This window comes from Chaetura pelagica, unplaced genomic scaffold (assembly GCF_000747805.2).
Source record: "Chaetura pelagica isolate M959 unplaced genomic scaffold, ChaPel_1.0 scaffold115, whole genome shotgun sequence".
Lineage (NCBI taxonomy): Eukaryota > Metazoa > Chordata > Aves > Apodiformes > Apodidae > Chaetura > Chaetura pelagica.
The window spans coordinates 140,719-156,258 of NW_009953761.1; the positions used below are offsets into that span (position 1 = coordinate 140,719).

At 35.1% G+C, this 15,540-nt stretch overlaps 1 protein-coding gene across 1 annotated transcript in view; it reads right to left on the reverse strand.

The window, feature by feature from the left end:
• The window catches only part of LRCH1 (leucine-rich repeats and calponin homology (CH) domain containing 1), a 48,589-nt gene that overhangs the window by 14,283 nt on the left and 18,766 nt on the right, over positions 1–15,540 (reverse strand). The window contains exons 10-14 of the mRNA XM_010000863.1: positions 13,341–13,408; positions 9,767–9,803; positions 8,978–9,091; positions 6,841–6,888; positions 5,576–5,648 (exon numbers count right to left, since the gene is read on the reverse strand). Of these exons, the coding sequence (XP_009999165.1) occupies positions 5,576–5,648; positions 6,841–6,888; positions 8,978–9,091; positions 9,767–9,803; positions 13,341–13,408 (340 nt within the window). The remainder of the gene's footprint in view (positions 1–5,575; positions 5,649–6,840; positions 6,889–8,977; positions 9,092–9,766; positions 9,804–13,340; positions 13,409–15,540) is intronic.

Below are 15,540 nucleotides of genomic sequence, written 5' to 3' on the forward strand. Positions count from 1 at the left end.
CTCTTTCCCAGAACTTCTATTAAACTATAGAATTGTACTGAATTTCTGCATTAGCAACTCTGTAAAAATTTATTGGAGACTACTCCTAAATTTTTAAGCAGTGAATTAAAAATCTCCTATCACATTTATTAAAAACTGTGGTTGCAATTACTAAGATTTTAATTTTAGAAATAGCTCTAATATATAAGCTTTGCTGCCTCTCTCAGAAGAAATATCTAGATAAAACCATGTTTGAAGAGCAATACCATATTTAAATGGTATTTAAATGCCACTGTAGTTTTATTAGCAGCAGCAAGTTTGGCCACAGCTGTATTTGTTTAGGCTTTGCTATATCAACATCAACATACCAAGATCTACTATCTTCTGATTTCAGATTACAAAATTCTGTTAACAAAAAGTAAATGTCAATATTACTTATTCAAATCTATTAATGAATTAGACATACGTATAAGTGCACTATTTATAGTACATCAAGTAATTTAATGTGTCTAGTACTTCGTTGAACAAGATTAGCCTTCTGGTAAACAACATTTTTTAACTTACCATAGCATCCACAATGGTATGAACTTTGGGAGACCTGTCTGTTCCAAGCCTTTTAACCTCCCAGAAATCCTGGGCTCAGCCTACTCTGTTACAGAGCCATTGCCAGATAGTTACACTGAAGATGATATGAAGTATTAAGATACTGTATTGATGTGTGGCATTTCCATACCAAAGACTACACTTCTACTAGCAAGTGATACAAGGCTTGCGTGTGGATCCTCAGCACTGGCCTGCACACACTGATGCTGTTAATGTTGTTGCCTGTTGGTACAGTTTTGACCTGTGCAAACCCATCTATCTTCTAAGCAACGTCTAGAAATAGCTTGAGGAATAGCACAGGCAAAGGACATTTTCCAAAGGCAGCTTAAATGCAGCCATCCTGTTTTGGAAAGTAAGAGTGCTTAAGTATGGATTCAAATAATGCTGTGCCAATTAACCTCAGGGCCAGATAACGGTCTCTGGTCCATTTTACCTCCTACCATAGGAAGATACAACTTAGATAAACTCTAAACAGAAAAGCAAGAGTCCTGATTAAAAAAAGAAACCAAAACACAACAAATTGTAAAAGCAGTTTTCTGTTATAACAGCCCAAGTTTATACACACCAGTATTTGCATTTGGCTTAACATTTTAATGACAAGACATCTATTTGTTCCAAATGCACAAGCACACACTAGTCTGTACTGCCCATTTCATTTAGAAGAGCAAAGCAGTAACAAATCTAGATTAATACTGATCAAATTCTACAGTGATGGAGGTACCTCTAGCTTTGTCAGTTAGAATATTCATCAGCAAAACATTAAGTTAGCTTTATACCACCATGAACTAAATTCAGTTTTTCAATTTACCATCACCACAATTCTTTTATTCCATACTAATTTCCTTAACGACCTGATTCCTTACACATGCTTTTACAGATTTAAAATCAAGAACACTGTGGCAACAGTGAGTACTGTCAAACATTGAACTGAACTAAGTATTTAGGCACTTGAAATAAATGTTGGTATTTATCATTCAAGATTTATGTTCTTGGTTTCAATCTGTTGCTTTTGACAATTTCAGTGCTTTCAAAAACCTAAACACACTGGAAGAGCAATAGTCCTACTTTAAAAGGATACAGCTGCCATCAAACATTTATAAACAGTTTAACTGTCTAGGTTCTTCCATCTGACATTTAACTATTAATGCAGTATAAAACCCTGACAGCCCAAACATGGCCAGTTTTGTGTGTTAGTGCCAAGACACAATGTATTATGTCAATAACGCCCTGGAGAAAAATTAAAAGCAGCAATAACAAAGGCCACTAAGGTGCCCAGCCTTCACTATGCAGAGAGAAGTTTGATAGCTTATTGACACTTTCTGTTGGACAGAAATCACTGTTTTTGATTAACTGATAGTTTCAGCTCTATTCTTTCTTGGATTATGCTTCTAATTAAGTTTGTTCTGCAACTGCATCAATAACTGCAGAAGGAAGTAGGGTATTTTTAGTAACAGTTGGTATCTATCAGAAAATACTAAATTTTAAAAATGCAGAAAAGACAGTAGCAAAATTAATTGTTGTTTGAGCCCAACTTTCATAAACTATTGAAAGGAAAGCAAGTAAAGAACCCCATATTAGAAACAGTTCTTGGATTGTATCATAGGAGAAGTTGCTTTGCTAGACTGGAAAACAGTGAGGCTTTCACTCATTTACTTTTGGTATCACATACCCTACAGCAAATTAACATGCACCCTCTGGGGTATTCAGTCTCAAGAGTACCATGGCATTTGCCATATATCCAGGTTTCTGAAAACACAAAATTAAGTAAATTATATATGGAACACCTACCATTGTCACTGTCTCCTTCAGATGGGATACTGTAGCTAAAGTTGTCCCATGTTTGTGCCTGTGTAAGTGTGTTGAAGGAGATAGGAGGAAGACTGAGGGATGGGTCTGTTGAAGGGGGTGATAGCCAGTCCAACCATGGTGGTATAAGGACCAGAGGGGGGATAAAAGGGGGCAGCATCATTTCATATATGGCATTAGGATTGTATGGTAATGACGAAGATGTAGTTCAAAGGTGATTAATACAAAATGCACATTTTTTGAGAAAAGAGTGAGAGATGGTGCAGAATAAAAAGAACGAAAAGTTATATGTTAGTACTTGCAAAACAGACATTCTATGCGTAGTTAAGGCTGTTAAGCTTAGCAAGATCACTGTAACCACAGCACTTCACACTACTTGTTTATAACCAAGTTTGAAGAAAAAGTACCCACAGATTTTACCTTATAGCCTGACAAAAATCTGGACTCCATGAATCAGAAGGTAAATATATCAACAGGGATGTTTCAGCAATGAAAGGTCCAAGAATATGAACGTTGATATTTTTTGTAACTATGTAGTAAGAACACTTCCTCCTCCAAAGACAAACTACACAGCCATATGAAAATATTATACATTACAACTTCCTAGCTGATTTTGGAAATAGCAACTACATTATCCTTTGGATTCTTATTCTGTTGAAATATGTTCTGTAAGTACATGTATTACAGATGTTTTCCTTTTGTTCTAAATCACTTCATAGTACATGCAGCACTACTTTTAATTCTTGCTGACTCCCCCAGAAGTAAATGGGAGACCATAATGGGCTCACCACCCTAGGAAAGTCCTTGTCCTCCGCAACTTTCTTTCCAGGGACAAGAACAGACATACAATGCTTCAATGAAAAGGTGATCCTGAGGTTGCCCCACAAGCCATGGCAAAAGTGTACTGCAGACAGTCTTCAAACAAGCACAAATTCAGTAATGATTCAACTGAGCTCCCTAAAGCATGCAAAGTTGCACAGTGCCACAGAAGCTGCAACAGTCTGGAGACTATTCAACATTCATGTCTTCAGTTCACCATCAACCATCAACTCAACATGGAGCTAAACTCGTACAGCACTACAGCCTATATTCTCCATTCATTCTGCCTTTCCTCCTTCAATTAGTCACAACATCATCTCTTATTTGTTCCTCAAATCCTTCAGCAGACACATTTATTCTTCCTCCACCACATCTACTCTGCACTTTTCTCCTATCTTGACTGTGGCAAGGATTTCTGCCCAAACTTTCCTTAAACCTCCATTTGACAGTGTTTCAGAACTGGACACTGACACCCTTAAAATATCTCCTCCCTGTTTATCTTCAGCATATCATTCATGCCTTCAAAGCTAAACAGTGGTTTCCTATTTTCTGACACAGAATTTAAATATCTACTTCTCTGTCCTTAAAAATGATTTCACTCCTTAAAGAGTTCTTCCTGTATGTGATCATAATGCTCCTGTCAAGTTTTTTGCAACCTATAGGTGTGATGAGAAACCACTACAGTATTGTCATACTCAAAACAATTCAAATAGATGAACCTGAATTGGTACAGTGCAGAAAAATCAAGAGATTATAACCAACAGATTTTGGCATTTAATGAAGTTCTTTGCAGCTGCAGTATAGACAGGGGAAGAACTGCAGGAGTAGTGCACATCTGGTCTTCCTTCATGCAGCTTGGAGGATTGGTTGCAAAGGACTGCAACCATTGCAATCCAGTCTTCCTCTAAAAAAATTATTCACTGAGCTATATGGCCCTGACCTATTACAGTCATTAAGTATAGGACATCCTGGTGCACTGATACAGCAAGATTTGGAAGGGCATATTGGCCTGACACACGAAACAAGAAGTCACATTATTACAGCAACATGGCATGGGCCCATTTGCCTTTATATTTCTTTCTCCTAATGGTGGCGTGGCAATGCTGCCACTGGATTGTGTAATACTACTTTATTTTTTCTAAACCCTGAAAGGAGCCATTTGCTCATCATTTCACCCATACTGTACATATACAGCAAAATAACAACACATCTAAAGGCACAGGAACATAGAAGAATAGAGCCAGAGTTTAACAGCCCAACAAACTAAGAAATGCAGCCAAAAACTACATGAGAAATTTAAAATATTCTCTCTACAAAACAAGGTTGGTTCAATACCACTTTCTTTGCTTTTAAAATTTACTTTAAAAAAACCCCAAACAAATCTGTGGGTACAATTTCTTAAACATTCAAGTGTGCAACTGCTGCCATTATTGCCAACATACTGTTACAAAAACTACAAGCTTGTAGTGGTTTACCAGCATTCCATTAAAAGCATTTGTGGTGAAATGTGAGAAACCAGAATTAGTTTTAGGACACTGAAACATACTGGAACACTTGTGTTTTTTCTTCTGAGGTGATGTGAGATGACTTAATGTTTTTGACTACCTCAGCACACAGGAGATAAAAACTGAGTTTACTCCTGTAGCTAATCCTATTCTTAAAGGAAGTTGTTATCCAAGTCCTCATGTTTATCAATAGTATGGGGTTTTTTTTGTTTGTTGTGTTGTGTGGGGTTTTTTTTTATTAAAGTGCTACTTGTTAAAAGATTAATAGTTATGCAGATTTAGTGCATTGCAAATTCATTAAATTCAGCTGCTGGCTGAAGTAAGTGCTTTATCTTCCTATAATGCTTGATGCTTACACAATTGTAACTAATGAAAGACTGTCTGTAATGAGTAATTTTCAAAGCAATACATAAGTGTTTTCCAGACAAGCCTTATTACTCACATACATTATTCAACATCTAAGCTGTATCACTAAGCAACACCAATTGTACTAATTAAGCAACAAATTGTATTTCAAGTAGTATGTCAGTGCAAATGATATATATGTATATATGTATAAAATATGAGTACTTACATACATATAAACATATTTTTAAACACACATACATATAATTTTATAAAATGCCTAATGTATAAGGGATGAAAATTGATCCATATATAATGTGCCAAATACATAATTGTTACAAATTAAATCTTGATTCAAACCTATTACCTTCAAATGTTCTAATCTAACTATTGTACAGAAAATGTTTCACCACTGCCTTCTTAAAAGGAAAAAAAACCCAGACATCTACTAATAATGCAGATGTGCAAAAAAAAAAAAAAAGTATGCACAGATTGGTTCATTTCCTTTCCCACATTACCTGATCGTGGCTTCAGGCCAAAAGGGATTGTGGTGTTTGTAGTAGGAGACATTGTCGGACTTTTATTCTTGTTCTGTGTAGTTCAATAAGATAAATGTAAGTAACAGTAAAATACAGAATATATCAACACAACTGTGTAAAATGCAAAAGTTAACAAGACTGCACATCACAAGTATTCCATCATAATCTGATCACAATATGTAGCCTCGAACCTATGATAATATTTTTTTTATTCTATCCCATTCCTCTTCTGGAAAAGACAAGTTTCTGGCCAAAGACTGACAGATATTCCACCTAACTTGATATAAGCTCAATTATTTCTCAGTTTTCTCCCATGTAATCACTTGTTTCCATAAAACATATATTTTTGTGGCATAGTACATTTTGAGAAACAAAGGAAAGACTTTTTTCCTTAGATACATTTGTTTCTTTCACAGAAATAATAACCATTTCACATGGTATTTTCCATGCAACACTGAATTTCTGCCTAAAAAGCACGGAGGAGGAACTTAAACATACACCTCACAGAAGGATCATCCTTGAACCTGAACTAGGCTCAAAGTTGCTGCAGGGAATAGTGGCAACAGGAGGTGGCAAGGTATACTCATCATATCATGGGAACACAAGAAAAGTTCTATAGCCAAACTCCATAATGGGAATCTTTATTTTAAAAATTATTCCTTAGGGAGATAGGAACTATAGGAGTCCCATCACTGAGTCTGGTGGAAGGTGGCTGGATGTTAAGGAATTTGCAAGATGCTCATACAGTGCAACGTAGAGGGAGAAGCCAGAAAAGATGAAGGGGAAAAAACAGCTCTATAAGGAGCTCCTGACAATTTCCCTTTTTGACCTTCTGATGAGATTTACACTGTGAAAGGAATTGGATCAATAGGATCAAACTCTTCTCTGAAAGCTAATCAAGGACATGACAACTGTGCAAAAAGAAATTGCAGTGACACCAAAAGAAACCGTTGTGGAACAAGGAAGAGTCAGAAAAAGAAAACGTGGCAGAACGAACAAAATGTAAAAAAAATGTTTTATACTAAACTACAGAACTCACAAACAAGCTTATCAGAAAGTATATTTCTGTATCCTAGAAAATCCTTAAGACAACAAAAATAAAACCACAAGCCAAATAAAGCACCTAGTCATTACTGATGAGCTCAGTCATACCTGAGAAGGTGATCCTCAATCACCTTTCACTTTTTATACAAGCTGTTCATATAAAACATGTAAGAGACAAAAAAATGGCACAAGCATCTTACCTCATTGTGGGAGGTTTGCCCACTTGTATTCCAAACAATTAGATCATTCTGCACATTTAGAAAAAACACAAAACTGTTTCAGTAATTACATTAATGATCCACCATAACACGGTATTTTACTCACTACAGTCAAACACATGTTAATACTTAATTCCTTCTTCTCATTGAAACCATTATTTGTCATGAATAATTAATACTTTTATTGCTAGTTGAACACAGTTTTTAAAAATCTTGTGGAAATTATTCAGATTTGTCATTAATTGCTTAGCTTCAATGCTAAGTGATTATAACTGCATTGACAAGATCTTAATGTTTATTGGTATACAATTTTGTTTCACAGATTTTGTAATTAAACTAACACCAAGAGCTTAATATGCAGATACAGATTTTTAATATAAATTTTAATATATAAGTATTCCATAAGCACTTAATTTTATAATTGCAATGTAATATACTTTTTGTTATCACTTCTGCTACAGTTAAATTAAAAACATGTAAATTATGTTAATATGAAATATATTCAATAATTCTGCATCAATCATAACTCAGCAGAAACACAGCTGGCGTAAGTAAAAAGAAATAATTCAATTCAAAATAATTTCCTCAGGGCCATTTTGTTTTTAATGGATAAAGAAAACAGCACTTGGAACACTTGGTCCCAGCAGCCACAGAGCCTTCCAAAAGTTAGCAAGATGGGAAGAATGACTACACAACTATTTTGCTTCTTGCCCTTTCCTGGTTACTTTTCAAGCTTAAAAAAATTCTTCAACTTTAGACATCTTTAATGAGATAACCTCAACCACTTAATTACCTAGAATAAACAAAGAAATCTTGCTCAGCTGATCCCAGCCCTTCCTACCTGGGGACTCTCACACTTGAGCACTCCTGTTCTCAGGGGCTATGAACTTGGGACAGACCTGATAGCTATGCTCATGCTGCAGGTCTGATCTCTTTCACAGCATGAAGGTCACTTATCAGAATTCTGAATTTATGCTAAATTGAATTAATGTAGTTATACACGTAGTAACAGAAGTCCTTACTGCGGAACACAGAACGCAGCACAACTAAAAACTTGCTCTTGCAAGACGTGTTTCCAATTCGTGGACCATGCCTAGTGCTTCCACCTGTGCAACACAGTCCGGATCAGCCCTCAACAAGGTTTTAGGAAGATTTCTTTCTTAGTTTCAAAAGGTTCTTAAGAAAGCAATCACCAGTGTCCTTGTTGAATGGTTGCTAAAAATACGGAGACTACACACATTTTGGCACAGAATTTGCCTTATCTGTTAATCTCAGCAATGCAGTAAGAACTGCATTCCAAATAAAGCCTGGTAACCTATAACAATGTAACAAGAGACAAACCAACTCAAGTTTTTTGCATTTGATATTTTAGTTTTGTCTTTGTTGTTTTTTTTTCTTTGACACTAAGAAAGTCAAAAGGATGCAACAGGAATATTTGACAGTAACAATGATTAAACATAAGAATATTTTAAAAGCATCAAGATAAACCAGATTAAATCTATTATCTGCATAGGACAGAGCATTTAAGGTACTACCAGCATAGATAAAACATTACGTAATTTTTTTGCAGAATCTTCTTGCAAGAGCAGTCACAAAAATCCCTATACAAACAAGTCCTGAAGTGGTAACATAGCCACCAAATATTTAAAGTAGATTTTTTCACAGTTCTTCATGTGTAGATCACTGCAATGCACACAAAACCCTATATATAGTCTGTTAATAACATTAGGCACATGAAAAATAGTGATGTTTACATAAATTTTGCAGCTTATATAACTACAAGAGTATCTGGGGTGTGGGGGAAGAGGAATCAGGTCTCTCATTTTATTTAAGATCTAACTTTGAGGTCACATTTTTTTCCAGGGCAATGCAACTAATGCAACTACTAAGCATTTCTTGGAAGAAAAGGCTTTTATTGATTTCATTATATCAGTTTTCTCCTGAGACAGGTCTTAATCAACTTCCTTCCACAGCCAAACCTTGAAATTTTTGCTAAGGCAAAAAAATAAAACAAACCCCAGGAGGCTTAAACCCACTTTTGTCTCCACACACAAATTGACAGAATGCAATGATCCATCCCAAATGTTTCCACACTTATTGCATCTAGATACCTCCATACCTGACTCAAGGACCATTTTTCACCCTGTTCACAAGTTCTCACTTCAGGCTTTGCTTTCTCCATAATCAACTCCCTCCTCCTCCGGAATTCTAATTCCTCTTCAGCATTTTCCCTCTGTAAGATAAATATCTCTTTAGACTGTGTATTACTGGATACCTTACTTTTCTTTTGGCATAACATCACCTCAGAAGTATTTCTTACAAATACTGTGATGAAAAGCAAAAAAAAAGAAGTAAGCAGATTCTATATACTTGCAGATCCAGTGCCAAGAGGTAGATAATGTGTATCTAAATAAAGTACATCATAAAGAATACCACTTCACCAGTCAGGATAACAATTAAATAATAAGCAGCATATATCACAAAGCAAAACTCCAAATCATACTTTATATTGTGTATACCCCAGTGCTCTGGGAACACGTTAATTTTTACTTTACAAAATATTTTTGGGTTATCCTTAATGAATATATTGGTTTTCCTACACCAGACCAAGGAGACAGAGGGGTGGGATGGTAGACAAGTATGCTTAGCTGAGCCATGAACCAGCATACATAAAAGACGCACATGGGGAAATAAAACTAAGTTAAGAAAGTGACTGACCCAGGAAAATTTTATACATATACTTACACAAAAAAATAAAACCAGTTCCATAAAAATGTTAAAGATTTACTTTTGTCTTCCTACTAATTTTTTCCCTTCCCTACTTGGTAGATTAATAATTGAATATTTTTTGGCTCATTTCCTGCCTTCCCCCCCCAATTATTCTGTAATAATATACTCATTAACATACCTGACCAAGGGAAGACATCTCCATCTGCATTTGACTGCTATGTAAAAGATAAAAAAAAGCAAATATGTAATTAATTGTGTAAAAACTTAAATATGATTAACCTAAGAAATGCATTATTTTTTTCTAAAAAAGGTAAACACACTTTACTGTAGACTCCTGAAATTCTAAAGCTGTTGCTGGTTCCATGGGATACAGATTCACATCACTGCTCTTTGAAATATCCAAGCTTAATCTGCAAGGTTCGAAATAAAAACATTGCACTGGGGTATAGCTTTGGCAACCAATATGCTTAATATTTAATTTCAAACAAATGGTTAATGAAATACTTTTATAGTCATGGTGCTAACCTGCTCTGTGCTACCTCTTAACAGCTTTTTTAAATCCCTTCTGATGCTTCACTACCATCAGTTCAGTCAAGGAAATGTTAATACTTTCTTCTACAAAATGTCACCCTGAGCAATGGATTGTATCAAGACAAAAGAACCTGTTTACTACCAACAAACATACCATTATCTAGAATAATGTAGATTGCTATATTCAACTTCTAGCACCCTTTGTTCAAATATATGCCACAGCCCTGCTTAGATATTCAAATTTAATTTACAGTGAATGAAAATAAGGCAGTGCAAAAATGAATTTACAACAGACAGTGATCTGAAAGAAAGCAGTGAATACAGGAAAGGGAATATAGGCATCTGAAACAAACATCTGAAAATACCAACCGAGACTGAGCCTGAATGTTTATTCTTTCCAGAACTGAAATGCTACATACATAAGGTATATAGATTTTAAACTCTGAAGAATACTAGGACAACAATAACTGGACAAGCATTTTACAAACTTAACAGCCATATTCCCTAGCAAATATAGCTCCAATTTATATGCTCTACACTGAACTCCAGTCAGTGCATGTTAGGCCTGTCAGCACCACTCTCTGTTTCAGTCCCTACAGTGGCTTCTCTAACTCCTAAATAGTGAGAGGAAAGGATAATTCAGGGCAGAGTTAGTTATTTCAACTAGGTTATGCTGACTAAGTCATTACAGTTATATGGATGCACAAGGGAGACCTCCTTGGGGAAAGTTAACACTTTTTTACATTCTCTGGGTTTAAGTTAAAAGCACATTGGTGCAGTATTTGACAAAAAACCACAATGATAAAATTTATAAAGTTAAACAACTGAATGGTTCTTAAGGGAACTTTTTTCCAGACCAGGCTTGCTTCATTTTTAATTACAACATTTCTCCTACAAAGTAACAAGCCTCATATGTGATGAGAATCATCTCACAAAAACACAGGAACTAAAAAGTTTTCCTAATTTGTGTGACTTTTTCTTAAGCAAAAATACTTGTGATTCAAGAATTCAAACATTCTTTACATAATTCAAAATAAATCCAGGTAATTGGCTGTCTAAAAACACTAACAGGAGTGAATTTCTATCCTAGAAAGTAAAAAGGTCAGCTAGGTGAAAAAGCAGTAGCAAAACAGGCAGTTAAACTAAAGAGTGTAGTCTCAAAACCAACGTTTATAGTGAACTAGCCAAGGAAGGAAGGACAAACAATGATACTTTAGGCTAAAAGTGACAAGGATGCTTCTAGTCTTGAGAGAAATTGAGCTCTAAACAGCTACTTTACAGAAGCAATGAAGAAGAATGAGCTACCTAGTTTTAAAATTAAGTTAACCCATTTCTGGATTTGATTACACAAAGAAAAGCAGTAGCATCTGGACAGAACTACCTATACCACTCCTGTCTGTCCTTTTCAGTAGTACAAGCATTTACTTCCATTTAAATACTTACTCTTTTGCTTATCCACAGATCCAGAGTAATTCTATCTTGCTTTAGCCACTTAAAACAGGCACCTAAAATATAAAACCTTTCTTGCTGTATTTTCTCCTATAACACCTTCCTTAGGAGAAATCAAAGTAACTTTCTTTAGCTGCCTTTTCCTCTTTCTGATTTCAGAGGAAGACTTCAGAAACCCCACCACTAATTCAGGCACCTCCTTTATGCGCTCCACTGACATGGGATGAAGCTGGACTGGAAGACCTTTCTCCGATGCCCACAAAATACAACAAGCACTAGTAAGTAAAAGAGAGTTAATAGTCGCCAGAGGAAATACGACTATTCTAGGGAAAGCTTCAGAAAATCACAGTACTGTACAGGAGATTAATAGTTAAGAGGTGTCTCCACCTCAGAATTTAGGTTTCTTTTAAATCTGAAATCCTTCTTCATTTACTGGAAATCTTGTCTAGATACCCAGAGAGAGAATGCAAGTTTCCTTCTTAACTTAGTGCCTCCTGAAAAACATCAGTATGCTAACAAACCACCTCTTAAGTCCAGAAAACTTTCAATTACCAATTAAAGAACTACTCCAAGACGATTCACAAAAATTTTTAATACACGACATTAAGCACCAGCTACTGTAAGCATACCTGTTGGGATCTTGCAATAAATCTACTGCTTCTCTTAGTTGTTCTATCATTGCTATATCAATAGTTTGCTCTTCTGACAAATTTATTCTATAACAGAAGACAAAACATTAAAAAAAGAGTTAGAACAGCAGTTATCAAGAGTAGCCTGAATTTCAGTTTGTGAGCTGTCTTCCAAATGTCATTTAAATGCTGTGGAGGAGAAAAAAATCAGCCTCTGTGCACAGTTGTATGTGCCGATGTATAGAAAGATTTTTTCTGAAAACATTCTTCAGCACTTTGTCCTTAACCCAACACATAGACAAATAAATACGATGAACTAAAGCTTTTAGCAATTCAGCAAAACAGATTGATTTCTAAAATTGAAAATTTATTTCCCAATATTTGACTCTTAACTGCACTCATCCCATACATTGTTTTAACATAAGTACTAAATACAGCTATTATTTTAATGGACCAGCATGCTTTCTTTTGCTTTTCAACATTTGTAATTCTTTTGGAAGTTTAGAAACACCTATTTCTAAAAATCACCTGTTACTACTGTCAATAAAGCCTTTTCAGAATGTATTTGTTCTTCCCTTCCTTCAATTTTTATTTTTAAATCATATAGGACTTCACTGTTCTTCTCAGTGACACCTTCAGTGTACACTGTCATGCTGAATCTCCTTATCTTATACACTGTCCTCCACAACTGTTGTTCACTTGCTCTGCTCTTGAATTAATGTCTATGAATTCATGATTGTTTCAAGGTTAAAATTATGACAAAACAAGAAAAAAGACTTAGGGATTTTTTCCGATTAAGTTACACTTAAGAAACATTATATTAAATTTAGATCTTACAAGCTTTGATAAAATATTTTTTTACCAATGCAATTAACAGACTAATTATCAAAATACCCAGTTGAAAAGCTTGCATGCTACATAGGTAAAAAAAATACTACAGCATTATTGGTGCATACAAATTAATTAGTTGTAATATAAGATCCACTCTGTTCAGCAATAATGTGTAAAACGTTAAACACGCACAAAGTTCCTCTGTCATGCCTCCGAGTCTACAAAATTATGAACTGATAAGGAAATGCCAGTTCTGGGCAATCTAATTAAATGACACAGCTAATTACTTATAGATATATGACAAATACTTACATTTCGTCTGTTTGCCATTGTGTGTCCTCTTCTATTCTCAATAATTCATCACACTCTGCTGCTCTGCTCTGTAAGCAAAGTGATATTGAGAACTGAACTTTACAATTAATTAGGCAGATAAATTTTGCTTTCAGACTCAGCACTGACCTAATTTATGTAACAATTCAGGGTGGCTAGTTGAAGCAATCTAACACTTCTCCACTCCTCACTCTACCCCCTTTTTAAGATACTAATTACAAGATCTTCTGTTCAGTGTTCAGATTTTATTGAGGTCAACAGCCCTTTTCCTCCTTTAACTGCAGAAAGAAAATCAAGCAACATGAGAATTCTTTATTCTATGTCCCAGATTTCATCTGTGCCTTTCTGGTATATGCAAACAATGCTTCAGTTAAGCATGACCCTATGTCTCTTACTTGCTCTCCTCCTGAAGGTAGATTTGTTTACAGAGTAAGGAAATTCCAAAGACATGAACAGTAGCAATTATCTACTTAATCCATAAATTATAACAGGACTTCTACTTGGCAATTTTAAAAAAAAAACAACAAACAAAACTAATGGCTGTTAAGTAGCAACTCAGGACAAAACCTGCATGCAACAATTCCTATCAGTCAGCCAGTTATTTTGGGTTCAATGTAAACATAAATTAGAGCCTCCACCATCCTACCTATAACTATGAAGTGCTGCTAGTTAGAAAAGGTGACTCTTTTATGGTTCCATTTGATGCTTTGCAATTTTCTTTTCTCTTTAATCTCAGATAGGCAGGCACACTGAAGTAGTTCAGCTGCCAGTAAGGACAGAAGCTGTCTGAATGGATGTGCATTTGTACCAATAGAGAATAAACAGCAGAAAACAGAGGCTTATCCTCTTCTGTGCCATGTGTTTGGCACATCAGCCGCATCACCCTGTACCAATAAACACCATCCAACTCTGCCAGATGTGCCATTGAAGCGTGCAGCAGCTTCTCTAACATTCCCAAAAGCTGGCCCATTCCCCAGTCAAATGAATAAAGCCATTCTTTTGCTTCTTACAGGAATGAAGTACATTATTTTTCCGATAAGAAGGGCATATAACATAAGATGACAAAAATTAGCACTTATTCCAGAGGGTGATTCTTAGTCTCTGGGAATAATTATATACATAAGATAAAGCCATATAAATTAGGACTAACACTTGAGAAATTACTAAATACTCCAAGCCTAAACTCCTTTCTTGTACTGCACATTGTAATGATTTTATGTATGTTTTGGGTAACCAGATTTTCAATTTTACAAGACCCCCCCCCCCCACTATCCCAAAACATGTTCTAGTACATGACTAAATATAAACAAAAGAACACAACTGACTCAGAAATCTGCACAAGAAGGAAAATGCCTTGAATTCAAAAACTTCAGAATAAAAATGGATGTACAACCTGTTCAAGTGACCAACTGCTGATTTCAACTGTCATAACATTTAGAAGATATAAAACAAACGAACCTGCTCACTCTGGCAGTATTCTTATACTGAAATTCAATACAGTAACCTATGTTTTACTGCATTTCAGAAAATACTCTCTTATTATACTACAGGGACATTCCCAAGGGAACAACTTGAAAATGGCACAATACTGAAAATAGGTGATAAAATGAGAAGAACAAGGACAGGAAACACAAAGTACATACATAATACAGTGTGTGGTCAGATGTGTGTAACCTTTGTCAGTGGAGGATGAATGTATTCTATCCCCTTTCACCTTGTACATTCACTTAGCTGGATTATTTGTATCCAGAAAACCTATGATCATTTATTAACATTTTAGCTGCCTAAAATTAAGAAATTTTTAGTATAAAAGTGACAAAAAAGCCAAGCAAATATAAAATAACCTGCAGTAACCTAAGCTTCCAGCAAATATAAGTAACTCTTCCTAATAAACAATTAAAATTTAGACAAGACACTATTGCCTTTTTAAACACTACTGAATTCACACTTGTATTTGTTAATAACAAAAATATGCAACATGCAATTGGTCTTGAAAGATCTCTGTGTCCATTACAATTTTAAAATATTTAAGAAAATGTATTGCAATACCACAACATTAATTCGTAACTTTAGCCACCACAGCCAACTCTGAAAGTCTTTCTGCATTTTACTAAAATAACAAATGCAAAAATTGCTTAATTCAAAATATAAAACAAATAGTACAGAACTTATCTCACACTCT